Source organism: Bos indicus, chromosome 4 (genome assembly GCF_029378745.1).
Source record: "Bos indicus isolate NIAB-ARS_2022 breed Sahiwal x Tharparkar chromosome 4, NIAB-ARS_B.indTharparkar_mat_pri_1.0, whole genome shotgun sequence".
Lineage (NCBI taxonomy): Eukaryota > Metazoa > Chordata > Mammalia > Artiodactyla > Bovidae > Bos > Bos indicus.
This window is the reverse complement of record NC_091763.1, coordinates 66969940-66987550: the sequence shown is the minus strand read 5'-3', so window position 1 is coordinate 66987550 and position 17611 is coordinate 66969940. Positions and strand designations below refer to the sequence as shown.

General features: G+C 41.4%; 1 protein-coding gene across 1 annotated transcript in view; it reads left to right on the top strand.

Annotated features, from left to right (window-relative positions):
* CHN2 (chimerin 2) overlaps positions 1-17611 on the top strand; it is a 340309-nt gene that overhangs the window by 319357 nt on the left and 3341 nt on the right. The window contains exons 9-12 of the mRNA XM_019958831.2: positions 3062-3235; positions 7752-7829; positions 10637-10774; positions 12424-12529. Of these exons, the coding sequence (XP_019814390.2) occupies positions 3062-3235; positions 7752-7829; positions 10637-10774; positions 12424-12529 (496 nt within the window). The remainder of the gene's footprint in view (positions 1-3061; positions 3236-7751; positions 7830-10636; positions 10775-12423; positions 12530-17611) is intronic.

The window sequence follows — 17611 nt, the reverse complement described above, 5'->3', positions numbered from 1 at the left end:
CACAGGGAACTCCACTCAGTATTCTGTAATAACCTCTATGAGAAAAGAATCTGGAAAAGATAAAGATAAATATATATATATTCTGGAAAAAATATCTGAATCACTTTGCTATATACCTGAAACTAACACATTATAAATCAGCTATACTTCAATAAAAATTTTAAAAATTAAAATTAAAAAAGATGATGTATTTCCCCATGCTGCCCATTTTGGTTCACAAGATCATGGGACTTTAAATCCTTCCTCTGCCTGAAAAGGGCTATTTCGGCTTCTATAGAGATGCAGCAGTCACTGGTGGTGGTACCTGGATGGGTCCAGGAACACTCATATAGGTCGGCTACTCTACCCACCCCCACCCCAGGTCTACGAGGCAAGCAGGAAACACAAGTTTGGAGACAGACTCTCCAGAAGTGTTCCAGAGACCCGGATTACCATGAAAAGCTTAGTCATCAAGAATTACAGAGTATCCTACAGCTCAACCACTGAGCAAAGTGTTCAAATTATCTGCTTTACTCAGTGTTCATTAATTCAACCTTTTTAGATTATACCCACCAAAAATATCCCTAATTGCTTGTATTATCAAATTTCAGCAGGAAATTGGTCCAAAGTCAATATTATGAGAACAAAACTCTGGAATTCAGATTAGCTGTGAACAGCAACTTTCTCTGGGATAAGAGGGTTTGGATTATTTTTTTTAATAAAACATATTCTAAGGCTATGTTACTATTCTCCAATGACCACGGCTTAACCTCATACTTCCTCTGAGCAGCAGGAAAACTGAAAACTGACCATTAAATGTTTGGTAGATCCATCATTGCCTCTCAATATTTTACATATTTCAGATTTTTTAAAAATTAACTAGACTTTATAGCATATAGAATTGTATTCATTTGCAAAAATTGAGTATTTCTACATTTGTTATAAAACATCTTTATTTTAATAAAATATAAGTATTTAACTCTACATAAAAACACTGTCATTTCAGACCTTAAAATGAAGTTTGTAAAGAAATTAAAACTAGAATTATCATATAATCCAGCAGTTCCACTTCTGGGTATATACCCAAAAGAACTGAAAGGATTGAACAAATATTTGTACACCCATATTGATAACAACATTGTTTACGATAGCCAAAAGGTTGAAACAACCCAAGCACCCATCACTGGATGAGCAGATAGACACAATGTGGTACATATGTACAGTGGAATAGTATTCAGCCTTAAATGCAGTGTTCTTTAGGAAATTGTGTCATGAACTACGATATGAATGAACCTTCAGGACATTGTACTAAGTGAAATGAGGCAGTCACAAAAGGACAAATGCTGTATGATTCCACTTATATGAGGTATCTAAAGGAGTCAGACTGATGGATGCAGAAGGAAGAATATGGTTGACAGAGTCACGAGGAAGAAGGCCCCAGGAGTTATTGTTTCGTGGGTACAGAGTTTCTGTTTTGAAAGATAAAAAAGGTTTGGAGATAGTGATGTTTGTACATAGGGTGAAGGTACTTAATGCCACTGAACTGTATACTTAAATGGTTAAAATGGTGACCTTTATGTATATTTTACCGTAATTTTTAAAAAATGTTTTAAATGAAATTTGTAAGAATTCACAGTTAGTAAAAACGACTAATGAAATCACTTAAAAGTGGCTAGGTGGGCGTCCTTGTATTTTCTATCACCATATTTGCTGTTTCTTCTATTTGACTCTCACGTAGCACTCCCCACACTTCAGACTTTACATATATTAACTTATTTGATCCTCATGATAACCCTAGGAGTAGATGCTATCATTATGCAAACAAGAAAACCAGCCAATTCTATTTAGTTCAGTTTACTAATATTTATATTCAGTAGATCAAATGTTGTTGACATTTACTTGAGCTTTGTTAAACTTCTCATGTTGATAAAGCTAAGGTAATTAGAAGTGGTTTTGTTTTTAGAAAGGGATAGACAGAGAGAACTCACCCAGTAAAACATGACATGAAAAGCATATAATGACAAAAATCGTTTACTGATGATTTCACAAAAGTTTATATCCGCTCGAATCCTCGGTGTGGTAAAGTGCTTTTTTAAAAACAGCGACATTATAATATTATCATGTGTTTATAATATGTCTATAAAATATAAAAATGATTTTATTATTATGCTTTACACCTATGAAAACAACATTAGAAGGTATTTTGAATAGACACCAAGTCAACTTTGAACATCTTCAGCATTAAATTTTTATTTTCCAGAATGTAGACTGTGCCTTGTTATTGTTAGAGAAATTCCATCAGTGGATACCAACTGCTAATAAGGCTTTTAATATGTGCATTGAACTTAAAAGCACCTTTTCCGCTTTGGATCTTGATATGAGCTTTATAAATAATTGCTCTCATCATCACATTACGTGGCATTGTTCTAAATTGCAAACTCTTGAGTCCTCCCACCAGTGTCCAGTTAGACAGTATTTCCACTCACAGGTGTCGAAATAAGGCAAGTAGAAAGGACAATGGCCTACTCAAACTGCCCAGCAAAGAAGACAGGAGTGGAAAGTATGGGCCATTCTCCAAGAAGGCAGAAGAGTATGCCAATGGTCATGGGGGTCTCAGACCAAAGATGACAGATTCCTACAGTCAGTGTAATCATGTCTTCCGCAAAAGGAGTGTCACAAAATCAAGGGAAACACCCTAGCAGAAGCCCTCGGTGCCCTTTGTGGGAGAGGATTTGCTCTAGGAATCTAAACCCAAAAGCCCTCAAACAGACCCAAAGTTTCCAGTCCCAGAAGGGAAAAAAACATGCAAACAACCTAATTACCAAAACTGTCTCTGTGAGATGTCTCTTTTCTTCTCAATAAGAGAGGCTTATTGAGAAAAATGGAATTATTTAAGTTTCATGAGTACAGATAGATTTCATACTCATCTGTGGACAGCACCACCTCTAAGTGGCATGGATGTTCCAGAGAGATACAACAAGCCCTGGGGGTGTTTTCCTTTTTTTATTTTTGGTAACATATAATTTGTGTTGAACTTTTACAAAACAGCCAGGCAAGACTAATGTGGCTTCTCTTTTTACAGACTGTGGATTGAACGTACACAAGCAGTGTTCCAAGCACGTTCCCAATGACTGCCAGCCTGATCTCAAGAGGATCAAGAAGGTGTACTGCTGTGACCTCACGACACTTGTGAAGGCTCACAACACACAGAGACCCATGGTGGTAGACATCTGCATTCGGGAAATTGAAGCAAGAGGTTTGGGAAAAAACTCCTTATTATAGTGACTTTCTTTTTAGTGTTGTCAAGGAGACTTTATTCTTATAATTGTTAAATTGACTCTCCACTATTGATCTCAGGGAAATGGTTTGCATGCACAAACACACACACACATACACACACACACAAACTAAATCCAACCAATGACATCAATTTCTGTTTCATATAAAAACCATGCAGGCATGCATTTAATACATGCTTGCCAAGCATTCATTATGTACTACACACTGGGGACATAAAAGTTATAGTTCATGCCTTTAAGAAATTCATAGGATAGTATACAGAATCAGGGGTGCAAATACATAAATCTATAAGTGCATACATGCATGTGTGCTAAGTAAATGCTGTGAGTACGTGTATTCAAAATACCATGGAGTCACAAAGAAGGACATTTTAATCTTATCTGAGGAGAGTTCAGAAAGGGTTTATGGCAGAGGTGAGGTCTAAATCAAGTCTTTTAAAATGCTTCTTTTAAAAAAAGTTTAAAAGTTATTGGTCAACACATGTATTTTCTACCACATAGAAATTTATTCCTAGTATTGGTTCTGTTTATTTCAAAGAGGAAAGCTAAAGATTGAAAGATTTGTCCACCAAAAACTGACAATACAAGGAAGATGGGAACATTTCAAAGAAAAGATTCTTTATATTATGCCTGAGTCATCTTTCCTTTATTTGAGCTTTGTTTGGCCATTTTTCAGTATCAAAATGTTCAGTGATATGGTGGTTATAGTGTAGCTGGAGAGAATTTGGATTGTTGGATGTAATTTGGGTAATTGGAGAGGCTTTTACAAGTGTTGCCATGGATGTACCCTACTATAGCTGGTACCCTTGTATCCAAATTGGCTTACTATCTGCTACAGGTATTTATGCATTTGCCAACTATCCCATTCTTTCCAAAACAAAAGATGATATTATAACTTGTTTTCCCAAACCTTTTAGGGATAGGAAATGATTCCCTCTTCCATGCAGGATGAAAACTATAGCTAATCTGTTCCCTTAAGACTCGCTCATTTGATCTCAGATTGTAAGAAATGCCTCCTGCCTTTTGCCTGCTGGGTCTGTTAGAGTTGAGTAGGGGCTTTGGGATCTGGTGAGTTCTTGATGCAGGGCTGAGGTGGGTACAAGTTGAGGAGATGCCCTGGCTCTGGATGAGTGGCTTGGAAGAGCAGCCCTGGGTACTGCTGTTTTGAGGGTTCTGCTACCCCAGAGGGTCAGATAATCAGCCTCTCCAGAGCTTACCACCAGGACCTGCGCTTCTCTGAAGAAGCTGGGATCATCCCATGGTGATCCTCATCAGAGACTGCCAACAGCTGGAGGCAAGTGACTACCACATCTGATGGCTAATGTGTCCACAGAAAGCACAGCACTAAGCATGTCTAGTATAAGAGCTAGAATAGCACAAGTTAGGAATCTGTGCTAGGAGTCACAGCAAAAGGACTGGAGCTACAGGCATTAGGGTCCCATGCATGTGAGCAGAAACCAGAGAATGGGCTGGAAGAAATTCAGGTGACGCTTCCATTTCCAGTTTCACCACTGAAACATCTTATCCCATCTTCAATCCATAGTCAATTTCTTATTGTTCTCCAGTTGCCTTTATGGCCATTTGTTTCTGCATAATGTGGCAGAGTGAAAAGATCATGAACTTGAAGTTAGATTCCCAACCATTTCTCATATCAGCTACAGTATGACCTTGGGCAAGTTACTTACTCCATTTGAATATCTGTCTCCTCATCTTCAAAGTGAACAGAATCAGTTGTAGCTCATAAGGTGATTGATTCATGCTTCCATGATGGCTCAGATGGTAAAGAGTCTGCCTGCAATGTGGGAGACCTAGGTTTGATCCCTGGGTTGGGAAGCTTCCTTGGAGAAGGGAATGGCAATTCACTCCTGTATTCTTGCCTAGAGAATTCCACAGACAGAGGAGCCTGGCAGACTACTTACTGTCCATGATGTTTCAAGGAATCAGACACAACTGAGTGACTAACACTTTCACTTTCTTTTCTTTCATCTTCAAAGTGAACAGAATCACTTGTACCTCATAAGGTGTTGATCCAGATAACCAGCCCAGTACAGAGCCCAACATATAAGACTCAAGTGTTATTTCTTTTTTACCTGGTATGACCCAATCCTTTAACTCCACCTCCAAATCTGTGTGTCTGACCAATGTACTTAACCCAGATGCTTTCATGCTATCACAGAGACCCCAACTAATAGTGACATCAACATGGAAACCTCTCTCTCTCCAGCAGCAGTCCAGGGATGGTGGGGCAGCTGCCCAGAGGCAGGAATTCAGGCCCCCAGCTCATTACCCCATCATCTCTGAGTGCTGCCCTCCTCTCTATGGTCCCAGATGGTTATCACCATCTCAGCTGCGCTCCGGCCAAGAGCAAAAGGGCATGCCCTTCAAGTCCACAGGCAGCACTGTACACATCACTTCCGCTCTCTTCACATTGGCCAGGATTTAAGGGCCTCTTCAATGAGTGTTGTTCTAAAAATCCAAAGGTTTCTTCACATTAGAGGAAGGGAGAATTAATATTGGAAGGGAGGCGGCAGCCTCTGCTAACTCTGGTAAAGTCCAGCCCATCCCTCATGACTTCCTCCATTTATTTATTTATTTATTGTTACTGTGGACCATTTCTATCGTCTTTATTGACTTTGTTACAATATTGCTTCTGCTTTATGTTCTGGTTTTTTGGCCACGAGACATGTGGGATCTCAGCTCCCTGACCAGAGATGGAACCCACACCCCCTGCACTGGAAGGCGGAGTCTTAACCCCTGGACCGCCAGGGAAGTCCCATGACTTCCTTAAAGGCAGTTCCTCAGTAAGACCTTCCCTGTAGCTTCTTCAGTCAGAAGGCAGGGTTACTGCCCACTGCACTGTGCTCCCACGTGCCACTGTGTACTCACCTCTGTTGTAGGGTGGGTTACAACTGGACCAAGGCATGCTTAATGCACCACCAAGTAGAACCAAGTCTCATCTATGGGCCAGTTCAGTTGATCACTAGTGGCACCCCAGACAACTGTCCTGAGACAAATTCTAAATCTGAGTGGGGCTCAGTAGGAGAGAGAGCTGAGGTCAGTGAAGAGTGTCTCTGATGGCCAGAGGAGAAAGGAGGGGCAGTATCTGTGTCATGCATTTGCTGTCTCTGATGCAGACCTAATATTGCTTTTGTTCAGTTCCTAGGATCCCATGGACTTCAACAGGCCAGGCTCCTCTGTCCTCACTATCTCCCAGAGTTTGCTCAAATTCATGTCCATTGAGTCAGTGATGCTATCTAAACATTTCATCCTCTGCCACCTTCTGCTTTTGCATTCAATCTTTCCCAGCATTGGGGTCTTTTTCCAAAGAGTCAGCTCTTTGCATCAGGTGGCCAAAGTATTGGAGCTTTAGCAGATCCAGTGCCAACTTTTATATATGGCGGATAGTATACATGATAGACAGAAATGTACTTTAGTTACATTGCTTGACAGACTGTACTGCAGCAGCAGTAGAAACTTTTTATTTGCTTATTATGACTGTAGCTATAGTTTGATAACAGCTTGTTTTTGATATACAAGGTCTGAAATCTTATCCTCTATCCTTTCTGATACTTTGAAATATCCTAACAAATCAATAAGGTCTAGGAATTGCACCCACATCTTTTTCTTACCCTAAATATACAGTGATCAAGTTTCCATACTCATTCATTAGAATTTTACTTTCCTGCATCTATTTGTATAATCATTTATTTGAAGGTATACCATTTAAATCAATCATATGTAGTTAAACATTTAACATACTGTCATTATTATGATAAACACATAGGCTATAAAATTTGGATAGTTCTCGTAAAATCAGGATAAGATGTACCACACATATGCATACTTGTGTACCGAGCACCGTGCTACATACAGTATGGCATATGGATTGAGATGATGCTGGGGAGAAAATAGTTTGTTGAAGTGAAGTCTCATCCACTGTCAGATGAACAAAGGAAGCAGGACATCATGACTGATGAGAATCTTAACCTTGGGTTCACTCTGCAAAGCCAGGCAGGAGGAAGACCAGACCCCGAGGTCTCCACTGCCACACAAGCAGTGAAGACAGATGCACAGAAACTGAGATGGACATTTCAAGTTCTGATGTGATAATGCGTAATATATAAGAGCATGCTTGTGTGCATTTGTTTCTCAGTCACTCAGTTGTATCCGACTCTTTGTAACCCCATGGACGATTGCCTGCCAGGCTCCTCTGTCCATGGAATTTCCCAGGCAAGAACACTGGAGTAGGTTGCCATTTCCCTCTTCATGGGATCTTCCTGACCCAGGGATTAAACCTGTGTCTCCTGCATTGGCAGGCAGATTCCTTACCACTGAGTCACCGGGGAAGCCCCTAATAAGAGCACTGACTACATTTGCTCATTTCCTGATAGCATGCAGTGTAGATAGGAAATTATATTTATTTTTAGGTGCTTTAGGAAGCTACAGTTAAAATCTATCTCCTTTTTTTTACAGGATTAAAGTCAGAAGGCCTTTATAGAGTCTCCGGGTTCACAGAACACATCGAAGATGTCAAAATGGCATTTGACAGAGGTAGGCTTGCCCTTTGCATGTATGTGTGTTAGTTGCTCAACTGTGTCTGACTGTTCATGGACAGACCCCATGGACTGTAGCCCACCAGGCTCCTCTGTCCATGGGATTTCCTAGGCAAGAATACTGGAATGGGTAGCCGTTCCCTTCTCCAGGAGATCTTCCCAACCCAGGCACCTAACGTGGGTCTCCTGCATTGCAGGCAGATTCTTTACCATCTGAGCCACCAAGGAGGCCCCAGACTTGCATGTTATTGAGTGCTAAATGACTTATCCTTAGCATCTTCTCTTTTGGAACCAGTTTTATTCATAATGGAAATGGGGTTTTAGAGCTACTAAGAGCTGTTCTTTAGGAAGCCAGGAAGTAATGTTTTGTAATCCATAGTTTTCTCATAGTTCTCTGATTCCCTGGGGGAAGTGTTTTTTAAAAAGTCATGGACAGTTCACCACATGGAGAAGTGAGTTTAAAATACTACTTGAATAATCAGACAGCCTTTGGTCCCATTAAGCTTCTTGACTTTGTTGCCCAACATTTAAGATCTGTCACATGGCACCATGGCACATGGTACCTTCTGCATCCTCTACCTCAGATCCCATTTATTCTTCTCCTTCTCCCAGAGATCCAAAGAGGAGAGCATAGTGATGGGGGTACCCCTGGCACTAAACTAGGGGAAGTTTAGGAGGTGACTCCTTTTCTTCTTGATGACTGTGCCATACTGTCCTCCAGGCCATATTCTCGCTTAGGCCAGATATCATGAGCTAACTAGGGAACTCATTAAAAATACAGATCAGCAGGGGCCACCCTGGGAACTCATTCAGGAAGCTGAGCCTAAGAATCTGTATTTCCTTTGAATGATCCAAATAATTCTGATACAGCCAATCAGAGATGGAACCTCTGGCCCACTAGATAGGTCCTCTGCTCTGTAGAATAGTAGATGAGGTCTTTGATGATCTATCTGCATGCTCATAGCCACAACCTCCTCTCTATAGACTTTGTACCCTAGCAATACTGAAGTATTCCCCACCTCTCTTCATGAACAAGCATCTGGGGTCACCTTGCTCTCTCCATCTAGAATGTGTTCACAATTCTGCCTGGCAAACACCTAATTGTTTTATCAATGTCAGCTTAAGTCTTCCCTTTTCATGACTGTTCCCTGACCACCCCACACTGACCTAAGAATTCCATTTCCTTTTCCTCTGTCCCCCTCTACATTTCCACATTTCTCCAGCAGAGCTGTCTTCCCATTTCCTTGCAGTTGTTGAGCTTCATGCCCGACTTCCAATCTAACCAGAGTTATTTGAGCAAAAGTACCATTGGCCTTCTGTATCTGCAGGTTCCATGTTGGTAGACTCAACCAATTGTGGATCAAAAATATGTTTTTTAATTCCAGAAAGTTCCAAAAAGCAACACTTGAATTTGCCACAAGCTGGCAACTATTTATGTAGCATTAACATTGCATTAATATTATTTACATAGCATTTACATTGTATTAGGTATTATACATAATTGGAGAAGGCAATGGCACCCCACTCCAGTACTCTTGCCTGGAAAATCCCATGGATGGAGGAGCCTGGTGGGCTGCAGTCCATGGGGTCGCTAAGAGTCAGATACGACTGAGCGTCTTCACTTTCACTTTTCACTTTCCTGTATTGGAGAAGGAAATGGCAACCCACTCCAGTGTTCTTGCCTGGAGAGTCCCAGGGATGGGGGAGCCTGGTGGGCTGCCGTCTATGGGGTCGCACAGAGTCGGACACGACTGAAGTGACTAAGCAGCAGCAGCAGCAGAGATGATTTAAAGTATACAGGAGAGTATACATAGGTTATATGCACATAGTAAGCCATTTTATATAAGGAACTTGAGCATCCACGGATTTTGGTACTCATGCAGTGGAGAGTCCTAGAACCAATCTCCCATGGATACTGAGGGACAAATTTATGTCTTTTCTTCTTTAATTCCCTAGGGCTTAACAGTGCCTGGCCCATGGTAGGTTCTCAGTAATTGTTTGTTAAATACATAAATAATGCGATCAGATGGCCTATCTGCTACACTCTTACTGTTTTCTGTACATTAAGAGCTTTTTAATCCTCAGAACCAAATTCGCTGAGACATTTGTTCTTTCTTTCAATTCTCTATAAAAAAGAGTCCCTAATAGTCCCTATATGATTGAAAAAATTTTATAGATTGTGACAGTTAAATTGGACTGATATCTACTAATGGTAAAAACAAAAAGTCAAAATATGTCTTCAGAAAGATTGCAAAAAATAGTAAGAAATATAACATTACCTACCCATGAGGGAAAGTTTAAGTTTCCCAGATTAAAGTCTTAGGGATTAAGGAAGGAATAATCAAGTGAAAAGAAACTTTGGTAAGCCTGAAAGAAACACTAAAATCTGAATATATTCAACTTATTTTATGTATGTGATCTTCAAATCCAAATCCAAAGAATACTATATGAGATTCTTGATTTTATAATTTCAAATTAGATTGTTATCCTATTATAAGCTTTGTGTCTAGAATATAAATTACTGTGCTAGACTTCTATTTAGCAAATTACCAGGGGCTGGCACCCAAAGAACTATTTTAAGTCTATTTCACTACATTTTTGGCTCTACTTACCCTCAGGCCCAAAATCCCTCTTACCAAACTTCTCTTTGTTACTTCCTGCATCTCCATGTTATTAGATGCCAAGAGAGTCAGCTGAGACTTGTAAGGGAGCATTCATTGTCGCATCTTTTTTTTCTTTCTGGGCACGGTTTAACTTGGTGAAATAAGATCCTAATTAGGAACTGGATCACTGATTGTTTTTCAGATGGTGAAAAGGCAGATATATCTGCCAACATCTATCCAGACATAAACATCATCACTGGAGCCCTTAAACTGTATTTCAGAGACTTACCCATTCCTGTCATCACCTATGATACCTATTCCAAATTTATAGAAGCAGCAAGTAAGTATTGAGTACTAATTGTTTAATGGCACCAAATTTTTAAGTGTGATGCTTTTGACTTCAAGAAAATGAAAACTCAGAACCTGATTAAATTATGGCATGAGGACTTGCTTTGCCAAGTGAGGGCACAACAGTACAATTAGTAGAAACCCAGACACAGTACACTAGCTGAGTGGAACCAGTGCTAAGCCAGTTCTACTCGACTGATGCTGGGGACCAGGCAGTTCTGTCTCTCCCCACTGTTTCTTCTATGCTGGAAACCAACACAGACTTACTCTGTTATATGTTGAAAGTGAAATGCTTTTCTAGTAAGCAATCAGATAGTCTTCAGTGAGGGCTGTATAGATTAACTACTTTCATCTATTAAGCAGAATCCCCTTGCTAATTGATTAAAGTCATATCCCAAGTTAGGGCACCTTGATGCTGTTCAAAATTAGTAACAGGCCGAGAAGATACTGTATCAAATACTATCCTAGGAACTCTCACCAATATCTCCTTTTTTAACCTTTTCATCTAGCTGATGAGGCACATATTGTAATCCCATTTTACAGAGGAGGTAAACTAAGCTTAGAGAGCTGAGCTCACGGGTCCAGAAATGGAACATTAGCACTAGTCTTCCGTCAGCCTAGAGCTGCTCCTTCAGGGTGTGGCACTTGGGTCAGTGCTGTCAGGTGAGAGGACCTGTGTGTGTCTGTGTGTGTGTGTGTTGGGGGCGGGGGGAGTTGCATTACACTTTGTCCAGGACTGTAGTGAGGAAGGGGAGATTCAGGTGCTAGAATGCATGACACAGAAGTCAAGCACACTTTGAGGAAGTTTTTATTAAAAACTATAATCTTTAAAGATATATGTTGCTAAATGTAGTAACAAGATACCTGATGGGGAGAAACATGGGCAGACTGCAATCGCTCAGGGTGTACTTTCCAGATGAGCTGTGGCTATACTCCCTGGTCAGAGCATTCTTTCCTGGATCCCAGTGGTCTTGTGGGGAAGGTTCTGACAGCAGGTACCCTCTGCCCCAGGAGGAATGACCAGGAGAGCTTTCTTTGAATGGCTGCCAATACCCATCAGAGTCCTGAAAACAGAAGCATGCATGCTTCCTCCCATTGTTAACGTGCCTACTATCTACTTCCTAACCTGGACAGCACCCTGCGGTTCACCATGCCAACATTTTGACAAAAAGTGCCAACAGTGCACCCTGAATTGGCTGGCTCACCTGCCAGTGCCCTTGCATTATAAAGTGGATTCAGTTATGCCTGCCAAGAAAAGATTTGGTAGACAATTTCAAGAGAAAGCTCCCAAGTGTGGTCCAGTTTAAATTAAAGCTGGTCATAGTTTCTAGCAAATCCAGTGTTCAGAAGATGGGCAAAGCACAGTCTGTGCATGTGCCACCAGTAAGTATCTACAAGGCTGCAGATTCCTGGAGGGCAGCCTCCTGCCATGCAGCCAGTGGACATTCAATATGCATGTGGCTCCCAGACTCAAACCCTTTCAGGAGTAAGACAAGACATGAACAAATGGATCACTTTAAGTGAAATATTATTAGACATCCCCTTCACCTGTAGCCTGAACAAACCAAACTTCTTGGAGTTTCTCTGAAAACTTTAATGTTTCAGCACTGCACTGATATTCATTATGTGTGATCTTCACAGAAATCTCCAATGCGGATGAGAGGCTGGAAGCGGTCCATGAAGTGCTGATGCTGCTTCCTCCTGCCCACTATGAGACCCTCCGATACCTGATGATCCACCTCAAGAAGTAAGCTGACACCTCCTTGGCGCCGCCTCTGCACACTCTGTCTGCCCTGCACAGTTGATGCATTAGGAAAAGTGCACAACCTCCCCAACCCACTGAGTGAACAGATCCTCCTTTTAAGTGAATTAGGTTACCTTCTCCAGGTCAGCCCATTGATAACCCTAGACACTCACTCTGTGTCTAGGAGATAGCAGAAGCTGCTTCCCGCACTTTAGATGTGTCCTGTCTCTGAGGCTGGTACTGTTAGAAGCCTCACGTTACAGGTAATACTTCTGAAGCTTAGGGACATTACACAACTGATGCAGAGAGGTGAGGTAAAGCCAGGATGGAAACCCAGTTTGACCCATAGCCCCTAATCTGTTTTAACCATGTGTCTAGGCTGCCCCTGAGTCTGCACCCTCCTCCCACAAAGCCTTGAACTCTGTGTTCTGTCTCTCCTTTTGCTCACCCTAAACCCAAACTCCTGAGCTGCCTTCTTTCTGGGCAAGCAGATTTCCACCCTGACTTCTTGTTTCATCTGATGTATTAATTATCTGTCGTGTGTGTGTGCTCAGTCATGTCCAAATCTCTGCAACCCCATGGACAGCCCACCAGGCTCCTCTGTCCATAGGATTCTCCAGGCAAGAATACTGGAATGGGTTGTCATTTCCTCCCACTGACTGACAGATTGCTTGAAACTGTAAGTGTTTATTATTGCATAGTCTCTGTGGACAGGAATCCAGGTGGCTTTTGCTGGGTGCCTTTGGTTCAAGGTTAATAATGAGGCTGCAGTCAAACTGACAGCCAGGCTGCAAGGCTCGAGTAGGGAAGCGTCCACTTCCAAGCTCACTCACATGGTCTTTGGCAGGATTCAGTTCCTCAGAGGCGATTAGCCTGCAGGTGTCACTTGCCGACTGTTCTCAGAACAGGAGCCCTGTTTTCTGTCATATGGATCTTCCCATAGGCAGCTCCCCACATGGCAGCTGGCTTCTCTTACAGCAAGCAAGCAAGACACCCACGACGGAAGACAGCCTTTCTGTAACCTAATCTCAGAAGCCATACCCCACTGCTCTTGCTATTACTCTATGTGTTGGAAGCAAGTCACTAGGTCTAGCCTATGCTCTAGGGCAACAGTCACCAGCCTGTTTGGCACCAGGGACCAGTTTCGCTGAAGACAGTATTTCCATGGACCAGGGTTTGGGGGATGGTTTGGGGATGAGTCAAGCAGATTACATTTATTGTGTACTTTATTTCTATTGGTCTTCTCTGATAGCTCAATTGTTAAAGAATCTGCCTGCAATGCAGGAGAGCCCGGTTTGATTCCTGGGTCAGGAAGATCCACTGGAGAAGGGATATAGGCCACCAACTCCAGTATTCTTGGACTTCCCTTGTGGCTCAGCTGGTAAAAAATCCACCTACAATGCTGGAGACTTGGGTTCAATCCCTGGGTTGGGAAGATCCCCTGGAGAAGGGAAAGGCTACCCACTTCAGTATTCTGGCCTGGAGAATTCCAGGGACTGTATAGTCCATGGGGTCGCAAAAAGTCGGACACGACTGGGCAACTTTCACTTATTTCTATTATTATTACATCAGCTCCACCTCAGATCATCAAGCATTATTAGATCCTGGAGGTCAGGGACCCCTGCTCTCGGGGAAGGAGTTACAGAAGGGTATGGATTCCAGAAGACAGAGCTCACTGGGGGCCTTCTCAGAGGCTGCCTGCCACAGGGGCTACACACTGGGTTATTTGTGTGAGGGCATGTGAGACAGACAGAGATGGCTGTTTACAGTACACTGGAGTCTCTGGTTCTAGACTCTTTTACCTAAACCACAGATCTCTTTCCTTCACTGTACTTGTGAGGTCAATACATTGGTCTTTGAGATGTTGACAGGATCAGGGTACTTCTGTGTGCCTTCCTCTGTGTTTTGGGGGGATATATGGTAGCAGCCCATTTTTAGATAAAATAAACCAAAAAATATCTATACTGACCAATTTACAGATCGGTTCAGTAAATGAAAGGAAACAAGTTGATAAAACTATAGAAACGCTTAATGCATTGAGGTTTTAATTTTTCTACCTTTAAAACATATAAATACTCTTGCTCATATTCAAGGTGATCAGAAATGTAACAGTTATCTTAGAGTCTCATTTTGATTAATTTATTGAAGAGTACAAGTAAATTTTGGATAAAAAATAGGCTTGAATGTCAGTCTTCCTTTTAATTAGCTATAAGTTATTTCTTTTAGTGTCCAATTATGATACTTTGAAAGGCAAAGTAAAAAAATGCTGACACATCCCAGTTGAGTCTTAAATGCCAATTATTTAGTATTTTTTACTATGGAGGGGTTGCTATCTATCTTGTCTGGTCAGGTGTGGTGACTGACTTGATGGACAACTATGAGTAGTTTGAAAATGAAGAAAATCCTCTTTCTTACCTCCCTCTTAACTTTGCAATGTGAAGGTAATGCAAGCTGAGTTGACCTTTCTAAAATAATACTAGATGGCTAGTCTTAGGAAGGTCAATTCAGCTTCATTACCTTCACAGTGCAAAGTTAAGATGGCAGCCTACTCCAGTATTCTTGCCTGGAGAATCTCATGGACAGAGGAGCCTGGACAGCTATAGTCCATGGGGTTGCAAAGAGTGGGACACGACTGAAGCAACTTGGCATGCACACACGCACAGCTAGGCTTAATTAGCTTTAAGAGAATGAACACAAAGAGATAGCTCTCTGTAAAAAACTTAAACATATGTCAATCCTATTTTGCTCTTCTTGAAGAATGTACTCCCTTTTAGATCTATTATGAACATCCTAAAACCTTAATTCCTTCAAGCAAGAATCTGAGAGATCATAATTTTATTCTACTTAGGAAGGTGTTAAGCCAACTTTGGAATTTGAACTTCATGTTTAAAGGCTTTGCAGTTCTTACCTGGGTGTTTTTAAAATAATTTGATTGGAGTATAGTTGATTTCTGTTTTGTTACTTGCTGCTGTACGGCAAAGTGAATCAGTTATACATAAGCTGATACCCACTCTTCCATAGATTCTTTTCCCATATAGGCCATTACAGAGTGCTGAATAGATTTCCCTCTGCTATACAGTAGATCCTTATTATTTGTCTATTTTATATATAGTCCTTTGTGTATGTCAAGCCCAGTCTCCCAGTTTATCCCTCCCTACCCCCATTTCCCCCAGGTAACTGTAAATTTTGTTTTCTACATCTGGGACCCTGTTTTGTAAATAAGTTCATTTGTGCTTTTTTTTTTAAGATTCCATACATAAGTGATATCATATGGTATTTGTCTTTCTCTGACTGACTCAGTATGACAGTCTCTAGGTCCATCCTTGCTTCTGCAAGCGGCGTTATTTCATTCCTTTTTACAGATGAATAATATTCCATTAGGATCCCTGGTGGCTCAGACAGTAAAGAATCGGCCTGCAATGCGGAAGACCCAGGTTCAGTCCCTGGGTTGGGAAGATGCCCTGGAGAAGGGAATGGCAACATATACACATATTCCATTGTGTATATGTACCACATCTCCTTTATCCTCTGTTGATGGGTATTTAGGTTGCTTCCATGTCTTGGCGGTTGTAAATAGTGCTACAGTGAACACTGGCGTGCATTTATCTTTTCAAATTAGAGTTTTCTTCAGCTATATGCCCAAGAGTGGGACTCCCAGGTCATATGGTAGTTCTATATTTGTTTTTTAAGGAACCTCCATACTGTTCTCCACAATGGTTGTACCAATTTACAATTCCATCAATAGTGTAGGAGGATTCCCTTTTCTCCACACCCTCTCCAGCACCTTTTGTTTCTAGATTTTTTGATCATAGCCATCTGACTGGTGTGAGATGATACCTCACTATACTTTTGATTTGCATTTCTCTAATGATTAGTGATGAGTATTTTCAATTCTAATAACAATTACTGCTCTAGACCTCATCCTGTGGGAACTAAAAATAATGTCTAACTGTGTTCCCACTTGGCCACATTCCAGCCATTCTCTTGTCCCGTGACAATGCCTTGACCTTTCTCCTTGGGCAGTAGCCCTGCCAACAGTCAGGGAATCTGCCCTCAGCTTCCTGGTTTGCCAGCATACAGACCAGTGGACAGCAAGAAGAGGGAAATGAAGACAATCATACAAGCCTCCAGCATACAGAGCTGTGGGGACAGCAAGATGAGGGAAATGAAGACAAGCATACAAGCCTCCAGCATATAGACCAGTAGAAAGCGAGGAGGAGGAGATAGAGAGAGTCATACAAGCATACAGACAGTGGACAGCAAGAAGAGGGAGATAAAGATAGTTATACAAGCCTCCAGCATGTAGACCAGTGGACAGCAAGAAGAGGGAAATGAAGACAGTCATACAAGTCTAGACTAAATCTGTATGCATCATGGGCCACCTAATAATCTTTACTGCCCCTTCAAGTCAATATTCCTTCAATGAGAGTTCCATGTTTATTTAGAAAGAGGACTGATTTTATAGTGTTCAAAAGTGTGTCTATACCAGATTCACTTAGTAGTTCACTTCTGTGGGCTGAAGACAATGTCAATAACCTAAAAAATTAATCTGAAAATTTAGTTCAGTTCAGTCGCTCAGTCATGTCTGACTCTTTGTGACCCCATGGACTGCAGCATGCCAGGCTTCCCTGTCCATCACCAACTCCCAGAGCTTGCTCAAATTCATATCCATTGAATCAGTGATGCCATCCAATCATCTCATCCTCTGTTGTCCCCTTCTCCTCCTGCCTTCAATCGTGCCCAGCATCAGGGTCTTTTCTAATGAGTCAGTTCCTAGCATCAGGTGACCAAAGTATTGAAAGTTTCAGCTTCAGCATCAGTCCTTCCAATGACTGTTCAGGACTGATTGCCTTTAGGATTGACTGGTTCAATCTCTTTGCAGTCCCAAGGACTCTCAAAAGTCAACACCACAGTTCAAAAGCATCAGTTCTTCAGTGCTCAGCTTTCTTTATAGTCCAACTCTCATATCCATACCCAACTACTGGAAAAACCATAGCTTTGACTAGACAGACCTTTGTTGGAAAAGTAATGTCTCTGCTTTTTAATATGCTGACTATGCTTGTCATAGCTTTTCTTCCAAGGAGT